The sequence below is a fragment of the Mercenaria mercenaria genome, chromosome 3, assembly GCF_021730395.1.
Source record: "Mercenaria mercenaria strain notata chromosome 3, MADL_Memer_1, whole genome shotgun sequence".
NCBI lineage: Eukaryota > Metazoa > Mollusca > Bivalvia > Venerida > Veneridae > Mercenaria > Mercenaria mercenaria.
This window is the reverse complement of record NC_069363.1, coordinates 92,447,556-92,471,595: the sequence shown is the minus strand read 5'-3', so window position 1 is coordinate 92,471,595 and position 24,040 is coordinate 92,447,556. Positions and strand designations below refer to the sequence as shown.

General features: G+C 34.7%; 2 protein-coding genes across 5 annotated transcripts; one reads left to right on the top strand and one right to left on the bottom strand.

Annotated features, from left to right (window-relative positions):
* The first annotated feature begins 56 nt into the window (after positions 1-56).
* LOC123525597 (ankyrin-1-like) lies at positions 57-3,877 on the top strand. The gene is made up of 2 exons (XM_053539835.1): positions 57-748; positions 3,250-3,877. The coding sequence occupies exons 1-2, from the start codon at positions 127-129 to the stop codon at positions 3,756-3,758; spliced, it is 1,131 nt and encodes a 376-aa protein (XP_053395810.1). The 5' UTR covers positions 57-126; the 3' UTR covers positions 3,759-3,877.
* A 918-nt stretch (positions 3,878-4,795) lies between these two features.
* LOC123544234 (uncharacterized) lies at positions 4,796-22,147 on the bottom strand. 4 transcript variants are annotated; one of them, XM_053539295.1, is made up of 3 exons: positions 21,624-22,147; positions 6,514-7,251; positions 4,796-6,249 (listed from the first exon to the last, which is right to left on the bottom strand). In XM_053539295.1, exons 1-3 carry the CDS (start codon positions 21,631-21,633, stop codon positions 5,318-5,320), a joined length of 1,680 nt encoding a protein of 559 aa, XP_053395270.1. In that variant the 5' UTR covers positions 21,634-22,147; the 3' UTR covers positions 4,796-5,317. The 4 variants fall into 4 exon arrangements, with proteins under 4 accessions (XP_053395270.1, XP_053395268.1, XP_053395269.1 ...); XM_053539293.1 differs by having other exon boundaries at positions 4,796-7,251; positions 21,624-22,146; XM_053539294.1 differs by lacking the exon at positions 21,624-22,147 and adding an exon at positions 9,872-10,113 and having other exon boundaries at positions 4,796-7,251.
* Positions 22,148-24,040: the final 1,893 nt, after the last annotated feature.

The window sequence follows — 24,040 nt, the reverse complement described above, 5'->3', positions numbered from 1 at the left end:
GTTCAATATAAATAAACATGCGTAAGCGTCAGAATTGCAAAATCGATATCGTCACAATATTTACTCGACCTATAGATAAGTGCTAGATATTTTAGTAAATAATGGAATATTAGCATATCTTGTGTCATGGCTGTTTTGGAGGAATTTTTGAGAGCGGCTCTTGAAGGAAATATAACAATTGTGAGAGAACATATCTCTGCTGGTATAGACGTCAATACATGTAACGCGAATAGAATGACGGCGCTTCATTTTGCGTGCAAATCCGGGCACCTTGACGTCGTGTATGAACTTATTAAATGTGGGGCAAATGTAAATAGTTTAAGTAGAAACAGAAACACCGCCTTGCACATTGCATGCTTGGCGGGAAATATGGATATTGTGGAATATCTCGTTCAGAACAAAATTGATGTAAATGCTGAAAGTTCTTGCGGTTTTACAGCATTGTATATGGCAGCCCAGGAGGGACATGCTAGCATCGTTCGTTATCTTCTTGACAATGGTGCTGACCAAACAATTTCAACAACAGACGGTTTTACTCCGTATAACGTAGCAGTGCTGCAGAAACATGATCACGTGGTCAACATATTGAAAGATGATAAAAACTTTTTGAAGTTAAATGAGAATAGGTCATATACGCCTTCAGAAATGCGCTATGATAGGCAGCCTGAAAAGCCGGAAACCAGGTGCGATGATATACCTCAGCAGACTAAAAGAAGTAGGAACAGGGGCAGAAAGTGTGCCATTTTATAGAAATGCATAGAAAATAAAAACTTGCAACAAGAATGCTATTGCAAATGCTGTAACATTATATACGATGACACAAAACAACATTGTAGTTTATATTTGTTTTAGATCAAACTATGATGGCTGATTTAGGACATTCGTTATGCCGTGTTGGCGTGCGAGGGCTTTTTGTAGTACATTTTGTTGTGTCGTCCTGGTGCGCTTTGCAACGCGCCAAAACGAGATTTAAAAGTTTTGTGTGTCATTTTGGCGCGTGCCAACGAAACAGAATTAACAACGAATCAACGAAACATAGGACGCGACAGAACGAAACATTAAATTTCACGTTGGCGTGAAACCATTAGCAAAGATTTCGTTTTGACGTGTTGGCGCAGGCCCCAGGACGAAATAATTCATTAAGTTGCGTTGACATGAGCACGACTATGCAACACATTTTGTTGTATCGCCCTGGCGCGTGTCGTTCTGTCGCATTCTATGTATCGTTATGTCCCGTTGTTAGTTTCGTTTTGTCGAGTTGGCGCATGCGCCAAAACGATACAATGAAGATTGAGCAAGCCAACGCGACATAATGAAGTGTCCTAAATCAACCACCATATAAAACCGCAAGTCAAATATAAAAAAAAATATTTTAAAGCATCGACTTCACGTAGGCAAGGGTAGCTGGTGTCGCATATGGTATGGCTTATAGTCACTCATTAAGTACTATTTAGGTTTTAGTTAGACATAGTCCCATTGATGTATACTTACATATTTACATGTTCATGCATTTCGAGCGAACATTCATATAATCCAAATTAGAACAACTGATAATGTAATTTTAACATTCCTTCAAAGAAACAAAGGTAAAAACTAAATGTTACGTTGTTAGTTTTACTTTTTAAAGGTAAGGGAAATAGAACTACGTGTGGGGTTGAGGAGCTAGGTCCATCTTTAGGCCACGTGTAAGAAAGCGAGCTGTAGTGTTCTACCATTAAATGTGTTTTAAAAGAAGTGTCCTGAAAGTATACAACATTTACAACTATTCTACTCACCCTGGTGTCGGCGTCGGCGTCGGCGTCACATTTTGGTAAAAGTTTTGCATGCAAGTATGCATAGCTATCATTCAAAGGCAAATAGCTTTGAAACTTATCTTTTTTCTTTTTCCAGGTCAATTACCAACCTCACTGGGTCAAGTCCCATAACTCTGACATGTGTATTGACCAAATTATGCCACATTTTGGACTTAGAAAATCCTGGTTAAAGTTTTGCGTGCAAGTTACTATCTCCAAAACTAATGCAGATGTTGATTTAAAAAACTTCATATGTGTCTGGGGTTATAAAACTAGGTGATAGCATCAAGTCCCATAACTCTGACATGCAAAATTATGTCCCCTTTTAAACTTAAAAACTTCTGGTCGAACTTCTGGTCAATGTTTTGCACTGGTCAAAGTTTTGCAATCAAATTACTATCTCTAAAACTAATGCAGATATTTAAACTCTCTGGATATTTTAAATTTTAGGGTAACATTCATGCTTCTGGGACAACAATTCGAATAGCTGAGCATTTTCTGTCTTACGGACAGCTCTTGTTTATATCTGGTTTTGAATTAATATTCTTTGGAATGATATTTCATACTTAGGCACTAGTATAGCCAAATGAATATTTCATATAATTTGTGTGAGATTTAGGTATTACGCTATCATTACGTACAATTGACCTAAGAGCTGGAAAATGTTAAAATATCAGATATGTTTTTTTTTTTTTTTTTTTTTTTTTTTTTTTTTTTTTTTTTTGTAGTTTTATATACCATTACTCCAGTATTTGAATCTTTCAGAAATTTCTACCCATCGCATTTTTTTAGCATTTCAGATTTACTTGTTCGCAGTTCTTTATTTAAAACTACCTTGAAGTGTTAAAATCTTATTTAACGAGTCTCCGTATGCGATTCCGGCATTCTCCGGTTGTTATGAAAATTAATTTTCTGTTATGGCCGAAGGATGCCGAAATCGCTTACGGTGGATACGTAATCGCACGTAAATTGCCGATTGATATTACGGGTACGGTTTATAAACTTCATTTTAACAAGGAAGAAAAGTACACTCAGTTCCAAAAGAAAGTGTGCACTTAGTTTTCTGTTATTTTTTCTCGGTTATTTTCATGAAAACTTACAATGTTTGGTACCAGAATTTAAATCAGTTCGTAAACAAATTGGTGTGCATTTTAGATTTTGAGTTATACCTGAGACTTAGTGTATGAAAAAATGAAAAAAAAAAACGTCGGGGAATTTTTTGAAATATTTAAACTTAAAAAAGTGCACACTTTCTTTTGGAACTGAGTATATTTTTTGAATAGGTAATGATTACCTATTCAAAAAATATTTTTCTTCCTTGTTAAAAGGAAATGATTACCTATTCAAAAATATTTTTCTTCCTTGTTAAAAGGAAGTTTATAAACACATACCCTTGCGAAATCTGTATAGTGATAGTCACTCGACCCAGATAGTTGAGTTTAGAATATTGAACCAGCATCTAGTGTCATGGAAATAATGGATGATTTTTTTGAAGCAGCTCGTGCAGGTGATATTGCAGCTGTTCGGAAACATATTTCTGCTGGTGTTAACGTCAATATTTGCAAAGAGAATGGCTTGACGGAGCTTCATCTTGCCTCCAAATCCGGACATTTTGACGTAGTGTCGGAACTTATCAAAAGTGGAGCGAGTGTCAATTCTTTAACTAGAAACGGTAACACTGCCTTGCATGTTGCGTGCTTGTCGGGACATCTGAAGATTGTGGAATATCTCATTCAGTACAAGGCGGATGTAAATGTTGAAAGTTCTTCTGGTTTTACACCATTGTATATGGCAGCCCAGGAGGGACATGCTGGTATCGTTCGCCGTCTTCTCGACAATGGCGCTGATCAAACAAATTCGCTAAAGTATGGTTTTACTCCGTATCAAGTAGCAGTACAGCAGAAACATGACGACGTAGTTAACATATTGAAAGCTGATAAAAACTTCACGCATCTATCAGAATAACTATCGGTTATTTGTGCAGTGACTAAGCTGCGCTGAGACACCCTGACACTTTGTACTGCTTTGCTTTTCTGTATAAAATAATTAAAAATTCTATCAATTAAACGAAATACATAGATACATATGTACATGTATATATATATATATATACGTAGACTATTAAAAGTTATTATAGAGTTTGTTTTGTTATTGCAGAAACTTAAACACAAATGAAAAATGTTTAGCACCATATGAATACGAGTTTATGTTCTAAAACACTGACGCAAGCATAGGTCATATGGCGACTTTTCAGTTTTTGGTTTGAAAGGAATACCCCGGGTGCCACTAGGAACGTTATTTCATCACGAGCCGGCACCTGTGTAGAACTACCGAGCTGAATGGCTTCCTAACATGAAGAATTCTACACCCCAAGCGTGCTTCCGAACCCATAGCGGTTGGGATGGGGGGGGGGGGGGGGGGGGGAGAGACCAGTTCAATTCGACTTTTCTCCCAGTTAAACAAAGTTGTATATTCTGCGATAAACACCGACTGATGCACGAACCGGTGAGAGAACATTATTACGTCCATTATGATGTCAAATTGCTACATGACGTCCGATCCATTACTACACAGATGAATGATGTTTAGCATCATTTTTATCATCATCTTTAATAAGAATATGAAAATGAAAATAAACAAGCCCTTGTTACAATTTTTCTTTTTATATGTTTTTATAATCCACGGTTTGTCTTTTTTTTCCACTTCCGCAGCAGAAGCATTCATTTCTATCTACGTCTAAGCCCGATTTATTCAAGAATCTTGAACAAAACTCTAAAAACGCGGCAAAATGAAATGTTAGTATAATTGAATCTCAATTAAACACAAAGTGTGAATTCTTAATACGTTTGGCATCACACATTTGAATATCTGGAGGCAGTTTGAAAACATTTTACTGAAAAATAACTGAACCGTTTACTTCTGGTTTCATAAAGGGCCTTCTGGCTATAAAACCTCTGTCTTCTCACATTGTATGGGTGTTTTGGAAATCAGAAAATCATGACAACACAAATAACATTTATTCGTAAAATTTCGTAGACTTTGGTTTGTCTTAGATAACTTAATTACAAGTTTCTATTTTCTGCATAAACAGATACAAAACATTGACCCTCCAGTATCACTACGCAATAATTGTATCATTTCATCTCGTGGAATGGCATGGCCGATACACTGTTAATGTTTAAAAAAGATAATGTACAGTACAAAGAAAAAATAGTTTTCAAAAATTTCATTTTATATAAGGAAAAGTTTTTAGACATAAAATTAAAAAAAAGATTCATGATATATTCAAAATTCAGAAAGTTCCAACAATGCTTCAAATACATTTAGAATGTTGTAGAACTCACTTATTTTGGTTTCATTAAATGAAGAAATTCTTCAAAATCCTTATACGAAATAAGTATATCAAAATTCATATATATAAATCAGACGCGAAGAATGAGTTACACATGGTAATGGTCATACACCATCAATATATCAGAGCAACCCATTTGGTAAGTGGTTCTGTAACACCGCTAGTGCGCCATCTAAACGGACGTTTCTTGCATCATACTTGAAGGGTTTAAAGTAATATAGCTAACTGTATTCACGTCATATGTAGAAAATGTATCGCCCGAATATCCCAAGTCCACGTTGTTGTTATCTTTTATTTGACACGTTCCATTTTCTTGCTCCAAGTAGCTGACGTTTTTGATTTTACTGCCTGCTTCGCTTGCTCTTGCAGCATATTTCAACTGTGTATCGTTTCCGCTGTTTTTAAATATTGAAACAACTGGACTATCTGGTTGAGAATCCCCTGACGGCGGGGATCTTTCTAAAGATGGGAAATATCTGTCATCCCCACTGTATTTTGTCAAGGATAAATCAGTTTCCTGGTGCTGTTTACTTATTATTCCTTCCATTTTAAACTCGGTTTTGAAGCATTGTATACTTTGTGATACATTAGATCCTTCGATAGGTTGAAATCTTCTCGCAGATTGTGGCGAAGAGAACATCTGATTGGTTTGTCTCTTGATGACAGCAATATCTGGATATTTTAAGGTTTTGATAATATGATCTTCCTCTCTTTTTACTTCATGGTCATGATAAACTTCTTTTTGTGCCCGGCATTCGTTCGGATTGAAATAGATCTGATCGCAAAGCTTCATATTTTCTCGCCTACGAGATTCGGTGTTACGCTCAGTCTCGATAAGTTTGTGATAATATGCAGATATGTACTTTGTTTCTTCAAAGTTCCCTTTCATCGACGTCACATAAGCTAATTTCAAGTATTGTAAACTATCCAAATGACGTTCTTCAAGTTCACAAAGTCTCGCTTTTGCAACATAATAAAACATCCTTCTTCTTTTTTCTGTGCCGTCCCAATATTTGTCAAACTCTTCAAATAGCGTTTTAGCCTCCGTAATGCAAGATTCATCTATTGGACAATTCTGAATCACAGTTGCCCTGTTGCCCAGTCCTACAAGACAGAGAACCATTCTTAGCAGCAAGTTCCGCCTCCATTGATTTTTATTGTCAACAAAATCTTCTTCTATATATTTCAGACCAATTCTTCCCCACATTAGCAAATCAGATTTCAGTTCAGGAGTGGGATATTTTTCGAATTGCCACAAAGTCGTATAAGTTATTATGTATGCTAAATGGACAAATTCGATGCAAGGACCGGTAATATACGCTTTGCATTTTGCTTGATAAAGAATTTGCTCACACATTTTATAATTACCTGCAATTGCATATGCATTTGCGAGACGTCCGTAATAAACTAAGTCTGATATCAGCGTATTGCTGGTTTCCCGGCTGACACGTTTCATTTGAGTAAATAAAACATGCCTACATAGTGTTTTGTCAAATGTTATAGCGATAATGTCTGTTTCAGCACCAATGATAGCTATACATTGATCTGCAAGACTCTGTTTACGGCGAGGGTCTGTTTCTTTTGTCATGGTAACGTAACACCTATTTGCCATTTTCCTTAGGAAACGTCTCGGTTTATTCAACTGTCCGTTGTTCACCAAACGTTTTATGTTTATATAAAGTGTATAAGCTCTTAGGTTTGAATAGCTGGATGGGTTGGACACGCATGTGTATGCACTATTCCATTTATATGAGTTGAATACGAGCAGTGTTGATAAATTTCTGTAACCACATTTATCAAGAACGCGCGTTAAGATGTGCAAGCTTACTGCCGACGGTAGTTGCTTGATCAGATATTCGCATATCCTTTCTCTTGTTATTCCTTTCTGGAACATATTCATAACATCTCTGTATGTGGACTGAGGTAAAAATTGACCTTGGTGCAATACCACAGCAACCATGACAGGGTCCATATATTTCTTTAAATCATATAAATTTAAAGAAAGTCCCCGTTCTTCTGGTAGAGTCATCCACCTGTTGCAATTATCTGTGAACTTAGGCGCCATTCTTTCATCAAACTGTGTATCACCCGATCCGAACAGCCAGTCTACAAGAAGAATTCAAATGATAAATGAAAGTATCATTAAATAAAAACAACAAAATAACTATTTTCCCGAAGACGTCAACAAATGCAGCTGTCAGCAGATATATGGTATTAAACCTGATCGTACGTACGCATGTCATTTTGATGTTGGTAATCAAAAGGGCCAGTAACTCCATACCATTGGTACATGTACTTGCCAGGTGGATATAACAGCATACATTTTATGGCCTCAAGAAATTTTTATCCAGATCAAACTTGTTCAAAATCTAGTGCCTATAAATATTCTAAGCATATTTCATGACTATTGCTCAAAACGAGTGGTACTTATGTTTAACAATGTGAAATAAGCGAATTATACCAAAGTCATACACTAAAATGCGCGTGATACTGGAGAAACTGTGTCCGTTATCGATATTGTGAAGGCTCTTGTGTCCATGTTTCATGAAGATTTAAAAAAATAGAGTCTCTTATATTTGTATATGTAAGTGAAAGTTCATTGAACAATCTTAACCTTGCATGTATACACATTCAGTTTTAATCTCAAAAATATTTTTCAAGCAATGTGACTGGGTAAGCCTTAGCAATCATATTGTTCGACATCTTGTATACTGTGAAATCATTTAAATTCGCTGGCATGAAATTTCGCGCAAACTACCAAAAAGACAGTTTCGCACGGGCTTAAATTCGCGCGTTTTCAATTTTAGAAAGTAAAAAACGAAAGAAATTATTTGTTTTGTTGTAATCGCCAGTACCGCACGTGGCATTATCATGTACGCCTGTCAATTAGAGCAGCCAGTTTTTATGGCCTTGTTAAATAAACAACATGACAGTCCAACTGAGTATAGGATAGACAACGAGTGCCGTTGTCTACGGGATATATACAACGAGCAAAGCGAGTTGTAGATATCCCATAGACAACGGCACGAGTTGTCTATCCGACTTAGACCACGTGACATAAAAACTGCAGTTATTGAAAACTCTCCCACGCGTTCTATAGAAATTAGGTTTAACGTGTTTTTATAAGAGTAATATCATCTTTGTACCGTTAGCGCTTAATTGTCAGTAGGGCATATGAAAGAATGCAGGTTATTTGTATAAATTCAGTTTTACCCAAATACTGGATTTACTAAGATTTAACGTTCATTAACACTTTGAGTCATTTGCAATCACAAAATTAATGCTAAACAGTTAAATATGGATTTCTCAAAAATACTCAAAATTGGACTGCATGCTGAACAATTAGTTTTTGTGAGGAGTTTGCATGTTGGCGAAACACGATGACAGATACGTTGATTCGTTGATTCAAGAAGCTAGCCAGGTTATTTATTTATTTAGTTAGTTAGTTCTTTTTTTATTTGTTTACTTTGTTTACCAGGATATAGTTAGTGCGTAGATGCTCGTAGGACTACAAATACCTTTTACTATATCGCGCCCTTCTTGTAAGAATGATGTAGTTGTTTTACTTTCTAACTGGGCCAAGTTGTTCGAAACTTTAACGGACTATAATTTAGTTTAGTTTAGTTTATACTAATTTGTTTTAGCTCGATTTTGATGAAAGCTTTAACTGTTTAAGCTTATTGTAACCACACTCGAGTCCGTTTCCTATGAAAACTAGTACTGGGGTCATAAGAAAAGTCATGGTCGTGACCCCAATGATGCTCGAACCCACGACCACTGCATTAAGCTGTTAAACTAACCGCCTGTTAAATTTCTATTTATGATACTAGTCTTGGTGGGTGGGAAACACTAGTATGATGTTTTAATTTTACTGTAAAGATGGTTTAGTGTTTATAATCCTTAACAAGTGCATTTGATTTTCTAAACTGTCGAAATCAACTGATAAAGCCAATCGACCGTTAACTCAATCGCCTGTTAAAGTTTCGAACAACTGGATCCAGTTGATTGCAAATGTAAAGGATCGTGCTGACATGTCTTTTTTATAACAAGTGAACATAAAAAGTTACAACTGTTGGAAACGTTTCAGTGAATGTGTAAATTACGTTTTTACCCAGTTGGTTCTACACTACAAATATGTAGTTTATTGTAATTCATTTTTATTGATATCTAATAACATGGGGTCATTTTTACAATATTAATATTTAGACGTTGTCAACTGAATTTACCTCCAAGTCAGTCTTATTTTTTATCCCATTGATAACTGGTGAGAATATTGCAAGGTCATTTAACTCCGGCGTTAGCCTGTATTGTTAGATGGTAAATTGGCACGAAATTCACGCGTTTTTGCCCAAGTTTCCCCAGATATATATACAACGCTACTGTTGTATATGAAATATAGACGGGTACAAGTCTGCTTTGCGATTGGCTATTTACGGATTATCGTGGTCTAATAATTGTTGTCAATTGACACTGTGTTAACAATGTGAAATATGACAATATATAGACAGTACAATTGCTAACGAACGGACGGACGGAAAAGACGTAAGAAGGTTAACACAATTATTCACCTTTGAAAGTTTGGGCACTGTGCACATAGGACCTAAAATGTGATTAGTATTTTAGATATTGCGTTTCTAGCATTTCTCAGATAGTATTTTCCGTATGATATGCATGCTTGGTATGAAGAATGAGTCTTAGATGAACTTTATACTAAATATACTATTACCTTCCATCTCAGTTAATAATGTGTGCAGTATATCTACAATCAGGCTTATATGTCTGTACCATGTATCCAACAATCTAAATCCTTTCAGCACATTATACAAAGCCTCCTCCTTATTTTAACCCATTTTAGCTATTCAAATGTTATATTGTCAGTTTAACTACTGAAATCGAATCCTTTTCTTTTACAAATATCGGCAGTCACGAGATTTTGTATAATGATTACTAATATCTTTAAATAAACACTTATAATACTGTAAGGTCACTTAAGGTATTTCCGCAAATTGAAATTAGAAATCCATGTGAAAAATCAGAACCCTCGAAACAGCTTTCGAAATGCAAGGATACAAAAAATATATGATAAAAATTGAAAAGATATATCTGTAGGTAAACTTGCGAGCATGAAAGCTACGCTGAACCCTATCTCCACAGTGCTTTGGAAGAAAATGAGTGAACACTTTTGGTGCAAAATTTCGGTATCGTATGCAACCTAAATTGTTATAAAACATTTATTTTCAAATCAAAGAAATGCCAAAATAGTGCATACGAGCGTTACTTTTTCAAGAAAATGTCGTTAAACATTCTAATGCGCAAAACACGTGCACAGTTTTTCTAAAATATTTCGCCGCCATGTTTATTTCAAGGAATAAAATATATGATTGTTCTTTTACCTGAGATTCCTTACTGAAATATGTATGTCTCCTTATTCATGGTTAGAGATATCCATTTAGTATAGTTTTTCACTGAGATCTGTTACCGATCCTTCACATTTAAAGAATAAACGCAATGTGTAATGATAGTTTTTCGCTTTACACACCTCCATTGGACAAGAAAGCCGTTTCACTTAAAATTTGTAAGCATCCGCTGACAAAATATTACTGAAAGATCGAAACTTTTTCTAAAATAAAGTTGAATTTCAATCATTTTCAAAAACTGGAAATATTACACATTGTGTTGAATTTATAAATAAAACAAAAATCCCCAAAATAAACCATTTTAGATATTTTCAGGGAACTATACGTTTCAGCCGAACAACGCATTTCAAGATGACACAAAACTGATTTCTCTTCGTAAACAATGTCAAAGTTCACCTGAGGAACATTGCTGAAAAAGTAAAAGTGCTTAATTGTTTCAGTTTTACGTCCTGTAGAAAACAATCAACTTTCAACTTTAAATGCATAGATGTTCTATAATTATTCCAATATAAAAAACCGTCCGATCTTTTCCGTGAGAAATAAAACGAAGCAAATTTAACTATTTGTTTACACTTCAACCATGTGAAATTAAAGGCATGTATTATCACGAGACTCCCGTGCATTTTGAACCTCGTGGTGAATAAACTGAATTTACTTTAAATTATGGTGTCTCAGTTGAGCCAGTTATTTGTTATTTCAGAGAACATACATTAAAGAAGTGTTTATGAGATTATGCATGTGTACGAATATTTACTAGTCTACTTTATATTAACGACGATAGAAAACAAGTGTGCACTCGGCAAATAGCAAGTCTATCATTTTCAAGTGTATACTGAACACTGATCCCAATGTTCGTAATTTTCAGATAAAGAACTCGTTATCCTTGGTTTCGTAGACAGTCTTAGTACTGGACCGCTGTTTCTGCTGTCAACACCGCAGTAATGTAAAGTCAATGTCCATTTCTATGCCGGAATTTCAATGCACATTTATTATCAGTTTAAATCTATGAAAATGTGAAAAAATGTCATTGTTTAACGAAGAACCAAGATGCAGAAAAGTTACTTTTGAGATATTGCTGATTTTAATCATTAGGTTTTCGCGTGAGAAGTTCAACTGATTGCATTTTGTAAGATGTTTCGTAGTTATCTACAACTGTATACAAATTGTATTACCTCCTAACATATTTGGCTGTACATTTTTTTTGCGATTTATTCTCACTGTGTTTCCAAAAACATACTGCATTATTCTCATATTGTTTAAAAAGTGGATAGATCAAAATTGGTTAGTTTACGACGCATGATACATCTATTAAGGAATCACTATACACATCGAACTTGTCCCGGACCAGTATGCGGAAATATTGTGGCCTAATGTTTCAAGATTGTCTAAAAATATTTGCATATATCGTGATAAAGCAAATATTTCGATTGTTTTTATAATTTATAAATATACAATCACGTATGAGTGAGAAAGTTACGTTAAGTAATTTCGGTAGTTACCGCAGGAAGTGCCGAAAATTCCATTTCCACCAAATTTTCCGTGAGATAAGCAGCGCGTAAGTACATAAATTCCACTGTAAAAAATTAAACCTTTCTTATACTTGACAATCCTTGAAAAGAATTTCGGATCGTTGCCAAATCTTGTTCACATTAAGTCTGAGACTTGTCTTACAATTTTAGGCAGTTTGGTACACCATACGTATAAAATCATTGTCCGCACATTGCACTACTTTTATGTATGCTGAAAATAGCAATATGTACAGATTTATTTTAGTTTTAATACATGAGGTGGTGAGGTTTGAAAACAGATTTTGTAATAAGTTTAGTTCTATTCAGTAAGACAATTCTCCTATGCACTAATTGAAACTTTGAATTAACTTATGCCATTCATGAATTTTTAATAAAGTATTTTGAAAGGATTTATAAATCTAACCAAAAATTTGGAAAAATACAGGTAAAATATCTTCTTTATTTATTTCCAAATTTTAGTTTTACATTTTATACAGCTACTTTTAGTTCAGGTCTTGAAAACTGAGCTGTTTTTGTATTCTGGAACAGCTGCATTTGAAAGCTTTTGTTCACTATATTTTCACACTTCAAATGAAGGTCACTCTAAATTCAAGATGGCGGAAGTACCTTAATGATGTAAACAAGCTATGTCTGATTGCGAGTCATCGACTCATGTGGATATCTTATTTTCTATTCTACTTTCATAAATGAAACAGTAGACACTTTCATTATTTTTTTTTAGTTGAAGGAACTTGATTTATTACATTTCGATGTTATATTGATACAGTATATTAAGCATATATTAAATTGTGTCATATAATGTGGGTGATGATGAGGAATAGATATTTTAAAGTAGAAGCAAATCCATGAAGTAATAAAAGAGAAAAAGTGAAAGTGCATCAATGAAGGTGTGGACGCGGAACGGACGCCAACACCGGGTCGATCATATACTTCGAATAGTCGAACTAAAACTATATACTGTACAGAATTAGTATTTTGTTTGCCAATTGTTGTCTTTTCATATTGGATACAAGTCCCCTTCTTATGACATTAATTTAATGCTAGATTAACATGGTTAAATACAAAATTAATGTATTATCTCAATCTTTCACGGGTGGGGTAGTTGTAACAAAAACTTACTTTTTTACTTTTTCGGCGTCGCTGTCTAAGCCAACTTTTGGCCTACTTTAAGATCCAAAACAGTTGTACATTTATAATTCTTCATCAATAAGAACAGTGGAACTGGACAGAATTTAACACATGCATACTTTTTTGTAATATTTATTCGTAAAACTGAAGTACTATTTTCTGCAAAAACATTTGAAAAAAAAATGATTTTCCAGTATTTTAAACTATGCATTATGCAATAATTATGTCATATAGACAGACAGACAGACAGACAGACAGACATACATTTTATTTCAAATCAAATAGGCTAAAAAGCCCATGATGACATACATTTGACACAAATACAATAGCGGACAGTGTACAAAACAAATATAGTATTTCAATGACACATACTAATATAGTAACATAAACATCTAGCAAAACTGACATTGAGTTTAATGAAACCCTATTTTCTGAGGAAAGTACATATATTCACCCGGAGAAGGCCGGTAAGAAATAGAAATAAGTTATCAAAAATAATGTCATAGCAGAGTGCATTTCAAATGTATTAACCTTACAGCGATTTTAGAATGTCAACATTACACCTTTTAGGTACGTTCAATGTTTACCGGAAAGAAAGATAATTACGAGACTGGTAAGCCAATTTCAAATAGCAGTTTCACAATCAGTTTAAGGATATTTATGTAACATATTTGAAAACAATTTTAACAGAGACAACAGGACAACAACAACACACTGTCACATTAGCTATATAAATACAAAAGTACATAAACTACATAGTACATTATATTTTTTTTTGCTACAACATGGATGCAAAGCCTTGTCGAAAATAAAAATACAAGGCTAGCTATCCTACAGATGATTTACATTAAACAACATTTAGCTTAGGAAGACCTTATACGAAATCATCGAAAAATAAGGTCTAATTATTCTTGCTCTAAATAAAACTAATATAAATACTTAAAATTTCCTTTACTTTTCGTGTATGCATACTCAATACCTTGCAATGCATATACAAGTCATCTGTGTGATATACATTTAATTATCTATACGTTCTCAAGTTTCTTAATTCAAAGGCATGATATGTATACATACCTAAGTTTTTCAACAGTGTTTTATTCTCGGAAGTTACTAGCTCTACAAACTTATACATACTAGGATTTGTCCAGAACCTTTTTGGTATATACATTTTTCTAATATTTTGGTATAAAATACATTCAATAACAAAATGATACTCATCTTCTAATCTGTTACAAATTTGACATTTTCTATCGTGTAATGGTATTCTTAGTGGTTTATTCCACCTTCCTGCTTCAATTAGCAATCTATGGGATGATACTCTTAAACGAGACAAAGCTTGACTGAACTTACTGGTATTAAAACTTTCAAGATATGGTTGAAACTTGAATGATGCGATTGATCTATAAAATAATGCTCTACTTGAGTTATTTAATCGATCATTCCAATTTTGCACGAACTGATCATTTAACCTTTGCTATATATCTCTTATCATGGAATGGCCCATATATATATAGGCTGATCACTACCAAATAGAATGTAAGCCTCCGCAGGTCTAGTCACAAGTAGTCCAAATATAAATAGTACTAATCTTTTTTCCTTTCCTAGTGCATTTTCTCGGCAGCAACGTGCTTACTTTTACCCTACCGCGTTTCAGTATGTATCACTTTGCATTCTAATGAAATCGGCATGTTCCTATCGCATGCTAGATAAAAATGGCGGCGTAAGAATTTAATGTCACGAAAAGAGAAATTGAAAGAAGCGAAAAGTAGTAATTTCAGCGGGTTGTATTTAACGAACTGTAGTTTTCTTATATAAAAGTTAACACCCCCTTTTCTTTTTGTTTTTCTAAAGTAGCGATCTAGTTCTTTATGGGAATATAAGTCTCTGAAAATCTGATATGCTAGAAAATGTCGAAACACCGTTATGAAGTGAGTGGATTTTATATGAAATAAAGAACAGCTGGATTTAGTGGTGTTCAGCCTATATATATATATATATATATATATATATATATATATATATATATATATATATATATATATATATATATATATATATATATATATATATATAGGAAAATAATGAAAAAATACGACGAAAAAAATACTTTTCAATTTTTTCATTTTCTATAAGAAAATAGTTTTAGACATAAAATCAAAAACGATTCTTAATATATAGATCTACCCAAAATTCAGAAAGCTCCAACAAATGCAGAATGTTGTATAACTCACATATTTGGATTTCACTATATAAAGAAATTCTCCAAAATCCTTACACGGAATAGGAATATCAAAATTCATATATAAATCAGACGTGTTTGACCTTTACGTCGCAACCCTTACGAAATGGTCAAAAAGCTGCGAACATGTCGCGAACATGCCGCGAACATACCTATTCGCAGGAAGTATTCGCGGGATATTCGCTGCTACCGCGATCATGCCGCGATTGGTTTGATACTAGTTCGCGGGATATTCGCAGGAAGAGCAATGATCGCGGCATGTTCGCAAGAAGAACTTAGAAGATTATAATATTTTGGTAAACTGTTACTGAAGAGCTTTTATAAGGGCAGGTAATTGTAGATCAATTAATTTGTAACATTATCTGTAAGGTCACAGTATGAGTCTGATAAGTTAATTACAACCAGATATTCTGGACATGTTTAGAAAAGCTGTGTGCATTACAGACAGTTTTCATGAGTGATTCTTACAGGCTGATAGGAATATATACTTTTTTGTTGTAAGTCAGAAAATTTATGTTTAATATCTACAGTATACTCATATATCTCAGTAAACATAAGGAATTTTGAAAATGAAATAGATATGCTTAACCTTTTGCAGAGCTGTATCAGATTATCTAAAAAGAAATATAAAACGCTTATTTTGACAATTTTTAAGCTTCTTAAGTCTGACAATTAACATGTAAAACTATGATAGATTTGTAGTGATACATATAACTTATAAGCAGTGTGAAGAAAAACATCGGGATGAAATGAATACATGCACTCAGACACTTTTATTGAAATGACAAGTAACAGTTAAAATTCAAACATATCATATCATTAAAACTTTGTTTAAAATGCTCCAAATATGATATGAAAAAGTTCAGACATTGACAATTTGGATTTGTTACAACCTCAGCGTTCAAGTTTATTCAGTAAATTTATATTCCTGATTCCTACTAATTCATTTGTTTTTGCACTTTTTCTGTACATGCTTTTTTGTACACAATTTCTGTAAAGATGGTTTTCAGCTAGTTCGCGGCATGTTCCCAGCAACTAGTTCGCGGGATGTTCGCAGCAACTAGTTCGCGCGATGATCGCAGCAACTTGTTCGCGGGAAGTTCACAGCTACTTGTTCGCGGGAAGTTCGCGGCAACTTGTTCGCGGCAAAACTAATAGCATGTGAAAAGTGAACACCAAACGAACATCCCGCGAACAATTATACCAATTGAATCAAAAGTGTTCGCGACATGTTCGCCGGATATTCGCGGCATGATCGCAGCAAGTGTTCGCGGCAAACTTTAATATTTCCGTAAGGGAACTCATTCTTTGAACATTGCGACGTAAAGGTCAAACACAAGGTCACTGTATCAGAGAGAAACCCATTCGGCTAATGGTCCTGTAACTCCTCTTTAGCAGGCTAGCTGAACAGGCGTTTGTTTCAACATACTTGAAGGGTTCAAAGTAATTTAGCTTATTGCATTCCTATCATATGTAGGAAATGCTTCGCCCGAATATCCCAAGCTTTCAGTGTTATTATCTTTTATTTGACCCGTTCCGTGTTCTTTCTCCAAATTGCCATAATTGTTTATTCCGGGATATTCACCATCGATAATTTTATTGGCTTGGTCTCTGTCATTTGTTTCAATATTTTTATTTTTACAGTCCGCTTCGCGTGTTCTTGCAGCATATTCTAATTGCGTATCGTTTCCGTGGTTTCTATATGGATCAACTGGACTACCTGGTTGAGAATCCCCTGACGGCGGGGATCTTTCTGAGGACGGGAAATAACTGTCATCCTCACAGCATTTAGTCATGATTGAATATGCCTTCTTCTGTTGTTCCGTTGTTAGTTGAATATTGAAAAATGATGTATTTTGTGATACATTTGAGCATCCGATAGGTTGAATTCTCCTTTTTGATTGCAGCGAGGAAGATACCTGACAGGATTCTTTGATATCTTGTGTCCTGATAACAGTAAAGTTTTGATTTAAGGTTCTGTCGAAGTGAACTTCCTTTCTTACTAATTCATGGTCAATCGTTCCTTGTGCCAGGTTTTCAGGAGGATTAACTTGGATCTGATCGGCGTGTTTCATGTATATTCGTCTGCAAAATTCAGGATAACGCCCAATTTCTTCCACATTATTATAATACGCTGAAATGAACCTTATTTCTTCAAAATTTCCTTTCATCGATAGTATGAACGCTATTCTCAGATACTGTAAACAATCCAGGGGGCGTTTTTCAAGTTCGCAAAGTCTCGCTTTTGCAACATAATAAAACATCTTCCTTCTTGTTTCTATGCCGTCCCAATATTTGTCAAATTCTGCAAGTAATAATTTAGCCTCCGTAATGGAAGATTCGTCTATGGGACAATCCTCAATCACAGTTGCCCTGTTACCTAGCCCTAAAAGGCACAGAATCATTCTTAATAGCAAATTTCGTCTCCATTGATTTTTATTGTCAACAAAGTCTTCCTCTACACATTTCAGACCAATTCTTCCCCACATTAGCAAATTAGATCTATATTCCGCGGTAGGGTATTTTTCAAATTGCCATAGAGTCACGTAAGCAATTATGTATACTAAATTGACAAATTCAATACAAGGACCGGTGATATAGGCTTTGCATTTTGCTCCATGAAGAATTTGCTCACACATTTTGTAATCACCGGCAATTGCGTAAGCATTCGCGAGACGGCCATAATAAACTAAATCGGAAATCAATGTATTACTGGTCTCCCGACTGATATGTTTCATCTGTGTAAATAAAACATGTCTGCATAATGTTTTATCAAATGTTATGGCAATAGTGTCCGTCTCTGCGCCAATGATCGCTATGCATTGGTCAGCAAGGGTCTGTTTACGGCGAGGGTCCATTTCTTTTGTCATAGTCAAGTAGCATCTGTTTGCCATTTTCCTTAGGAAACGCCTTGGTTTACTCAGTTGTGCGTTGTTTACCAAACGTTTTAAGTTAGTGTAAAGCCGGTTAGCACTTGGGATGGAACCATTTGATGGATTGGACACGCATGTGTATGCACTATTCCATTTAAATGAGTTAAATACAAGCTTTGCTGACAAGTCTGTATAACCACATCTATCAAGAACTTTTGTCAAATTTTGTAACCTAACAGTAGATGGCAATTGTTTGATCAGATATTCGCAAATGTTTTCTCTTTTAATTCCTTTTTGAAACATACGCATAACAACGTTATATGTAGATTCTGGCAGAAGTTGATCGTGATGTAATACCATAGCTACCAATACTGGGTCTAAACTTGCCTTTAAATCATCAATACTTAAAGAAATCCCGCGTTCTTCTGGTAAAGTCATCCATGTATTAGAACTATCTGTAAACTGCAGCACCATTTCCTTATCATAAGCCTCATCACCACCTCCGAACAACCAATCTACAAGAAAATTCCAGTGAATGACTAACTTGAACCATCATAAATCGTAAATTAAGACAAGAGGGCCATGAAGGCCTTGTATCGCTCACCTGACCTATTGACCTAAAGATCATCAAGATAGTTTCATTAAGATATGGTCATAAATGTGACCTCTAAACTGTTAACTAACTTTTTCTTTGATTTGACACAGTGACCTAGTTTTTGAACCCACATGACCCAGATTCAAACTTGACCTGAAGATCATCAAGATTAACATACTGACTAAGTTTCAAGAAGATACATTCATAAATGTGGCCTCTATAATATTAACAAGCTTTTCCTTTGATTTGACCTGGTGACCTAGTTTTTGACTTCACCTGACCCAGATTTGAACTTGACCTATAGATCATCAAGATCAACATTCTCACCAAGTTTCATTTAGATATGGTTATAAATGTGGCCTCTAGAGTGTTAACTAGCTTTTCCTTTGATTTGACCTGGTGACCTAGTTTTTGACCCTACATGACCCAGATTCAGTCTGGACTTTGAGATTATTATGATTAACATTCTGACCACGTTTCATGAAGATACAGTCATAAATGTGGCCTCTACAGTGTTAACAAGCTTTTCATTTGATTTGACCTAGTGACCTAGTTTTTGACCCCAGATGACCCAATATCAAATTGTCCAAGATTTTATTAAGGGTAACATTCTGACTAAGTTTCATTAAGATTGGGCCAAAATTGTGACCTCTAGAGTGTTAACAAGCTTTTCTTTTGATTTGACCTGGTGACCTAGGTTTTGACCCCAGATGACCCAATATCGAATTCGTTCAAAATTTTATTGAGGGTAACATTCTGACTAAGTTTCATTAAGATTGGGCCAAAAATGTGACCTCTAGAGTGTTAACAAGCTTTTCCTTTGATTTGACCTGGTGACCTAGTGTTTGATTCCAGATGACCCAATATCGAACACGTCCAAGATTTTATTGAGGGTAACATTCTGACCAGGTTTTATTAAGATTGGGCCAAAATTGTGACCTCTAGAGTGTTAACAGTCAAATTGTTGACGACGACGGACGACGACTGACGCAGACGGACGACGGACACAGTGCGATCACAAAAGCCCACCTTGAGCACTTTGTGCTCAGGTGAGCTAAAAACAAGAAAGTAGGTCAGTAGGTCAAGGTCACAGTCAAGTGACATCATATTACTTAGGGTCATTATAATTAAACAGTCTTGGAAATAGGATCAGATGATTTTTTAAGTATTTTTCCTATATAACTCACATAATAACTAAGTGACCCCAGGGCGGGGCCTCTTTTAACCCCAGGGGCATAATTTGAATATTTTTGGTAGAGGACTACTAGACAATGCATCATAACAAATATCAAAAGCCTAGGTCGTATGGTTTCAGACACGAAGATTTTTAAAGCTTATTCCTATACAAATCTATATAAAACTTGGGACCCCCAGGGCAGGGCCTCTTTTCACCCAAGGGGTACAACTTGAACTATATTGGTTGAGGACCATAAGACAATGCTACAAACCAAATATCAAAGGTCTAAGTGTTGTGGTTTCAGACAAGAAGATTTTTAAACTTTTTTTCCTATAAAAGTCTATGTAAAACTTGGGACCCCCAGGGCGGGGCCATATTTGACCCTAGGGGGATAATTTGAATAATCTTGGTAGATGACCACTAGATGATGCTACATACCAAATTTCAAAGCCCTAGGCCATGTGGTTTTGTACAAGAAGATTTTCAAAGTTTTCCCTATATAAGTCTATATTAACCATGTGACCCCCGGGGCGGGGCCATATTTGACTCTAGGGGGATAATTTGAACAATTTTGGTAGAGGACTACTAGATGATGCTACACACCAGATATCAAAGCCCTTTGCCTTGTGGTTTTGGACAAGACGATTTTTAAAGTTTTTCCTTTTGGTTGCCATGGCAACCAGAGTTCTGCATGGAATTCAATTCTTCGAATAATTTTGAAAGGGTGCCACCCAATGATCATTTCTGTGAAGTTTGGTGTAATTCTGCCCAGTGGTTTTCAAGAAGAATATTTTTTTAGAAATTGTTGACGGACGATGAACGACTGACGACGGACATCAAACGGTCACAATAGCTCACATTGTCACTGGCTAATAATAACTAGTGAATTATTTTTAGTATGTTCTGTTTGATCTATTTTATATTATACTGACAGTTTTTTAATTGTGAAATAAGGATCGCCTATAAAACATTTTTTCTCGGTGTCAATTAAATGACATGCAAAATAATGTTTTTACATCCGTCTACAGCAGGGACACTCCTCTGTCCTTACAAATGCGCGTAATAGTTGTTTTTGTAGGTATCGATATAACCGAGTTATGAATAAACTCTATATATATATATATTTTACATGTCGCAAATATTTTACGCATTACGACAATATGTTGGGTTTTTTACCACCTACAATGATTACTAAAGCAGAACACGTAAACAATTTACATGTCACAAGCTGCTTTCGTTTCTTAACTTTTCATATTGTATATAGTTTGAAAACTTCTGTTACTGAAGTGTCCTTCCAAATGAAAAAAAAAGCTTCATGTTTGCTTGTAACCGCAAGCCCTTTACTAGTTTTCGTATGATAATTACATAATAGACAAGGAAATGTTTACTATAATTATATAAATATCGTATTAAAAAGCTACAGTAAGAAAAGGCATGTGCTTGTAACGTTTAAATCATGCTGAATATTTGCCTGAGTAAGTCACTTCTAGAATTATTCGTAACAATACATTAAATCTTACCTTCCATCATTAATAATAGTCGTTTTTCCTGTTTATGCTTTTGTTCAATGCATTTACATACAACATTCAGACACTCCGTTTCTTATAACACTTAATATCAGCTCATTATTTCCCCATTTCAAATGTTACGCTTCTTCAACAACAGTGCTGACAATTTATAAATATATTTTTCTGGGAAAAAATACGTCACATAGCTATTTTAAACCAAGCTATCGATTAATAAAAGCAATGTCACTAAAGGAGTGTAATAATCTGCGAAGTCAAAAAGAAAATATAAATAAACATAAGTATTGTGAAGTGTCACATGAAATAGCGCGCGTAAATATTGTCCTACTGTGCAGATTCAACGCCCACGTTTTTATTCTGGGAGCGGGCAAAATTTCATTGATTGTACCTAAGTGATCCAGATAGAATCTAAGATGCATATGACCGGGAAAATCTACTAGAAAGTACGTATTTATACCGATCAATAAAGATTCTTGTTTTTTTTCCATAGTTCACTCTGTTACTTAAAATTCCTGCAAAACCACAGTATAAAAGAACCCGTTGGCTACTAAGTTGTACATAACATTAATTGATTATGCTTAATTACTATGCATTTTACTACAAGCGCCGCAAGTCATGCACTATGATTTTTTTTTCTAATTTGCCATAACTCAGCTTAATGCAAACATAGTATCTAAATTATCGTAAATAAAATATATAATCTTGCCATACAATAAATAAATAATGTATTATTATAAATGTACCTTATTACTTATTTACTATTAGAGAGGAGGAGGAGTTCCTTGCACCAGTGAGAAAATGAATGATCATCATTTCTAACAACGCACGTTTTGGATAATGATTACTGTTACTCTAAACTTATGAAAGTAACAACAGAAAAATCTTTATCTTCCATGCAAAACTAAACTATATGTAGGTTTAGTTTTAACGCAAGCGTTTATGTAGAGTATTTATTGTGAAAAAGGAGAACAATGTCAGTAACATAAATGAATGTGACCTAGCCTACAAAACTGCCACAAAACCAAATACCTTCTTAAATCTGGACCTAAATATAAAATTATTATTTGATTAATTTATATAATTATGTTATTAACCAAATAAGTTACTAGGAAACAAAGAAAAACAACGTCAAATCGTCATGTAGCTGGTCACCACGTTTAACTCACAACAAGAGGGCCACGGTGGCCTTATACCTCTCACCTGGCTGAAAAGGGTATATTATTTCTTGACAGCGGATCTGTACACAATACATCATGCCAAATACCTAAGTTTAGGCCTTGATGTTTTACAAAGAAGACACATGACCCCGTGGGTGGAACCGGTGCGACCACAAAGGACCATTATACAATGTTCCAGGCCAAATATACTAGCTCGAAGTTTTAGGCAAGAAGATTTTCAAAGTTTCTTTAACATAAGCCTATGTAAAACAGGTGAACCTCTAAATGCGGCTAATTTTGACCCCAGAGGCATAACTTTAACAAATTTGGCAGATGATTACTACACAATGCTACTTGCCAAATACTTGCGGATTAAGAGAAGATTTTTTAAAGGTTTTCTTATAGAATTCTATGTGAAAAAGTGAACCTCGGGGCGGGGCAATTTTCACGCAAGGGACATTATTTAACAACTTTGGTAGATGACCACTAGACAATGTTAAAACTCGAACATCTAAGCTCTGTGCCATGCAGTATTGGAATAGAAGATTGTTAAAGTTTTTCCTTTAAGTTGCCACGGCAATCAGAATTATGCATAGAATGGAATTCTTTGAACAACCTTGGTAGTGAACCATGCAAGGAAAATCCAGGCAAGTTTCATAGACTTCCACCAAACGGTTTCGGTGAAGATGTCGTCTGGTGAAAAGTGTAGACGGACGGGCGGAGAATGTGAGTGATCACAATAGCTCTCCCTGATTGCAGGTGAGCTAAAATGTAAAAGGGAATTAATTTCAATTACATTACAATATACAATACAAAAATTATAGTGCTATTTCAACTATAACACAATAAACGAAACTTCTATTACCCCTTGATATGTTGGAAACATCTGTCATATCAATATTTATAGAATTCCTCATATGTTTCGTATCATGTCATTTATAAGATATAACCATTTCAACAAAATGAAACATGCTTTGACATTATGTTATTATTTTAAGTCCTAAACCAAATGTTTGAAAAAATCCGATGCGGATATGTAGATAAAGTATGGTTAAATATCAAGTGTCGAAACTGATATTTACACATTTAATAAGAACATAACAATTATATACATCTTTTTTACATTGTAAAAACGGACAGAAATCGTAAATTGAGTAAGATATTGTCCTACCATATCTCAATTATGTCAGAGTTAAAATATCATAAAGCAAATAATTTTCGAAACGTGTGGATAATTTCTTGAATTTACTATTC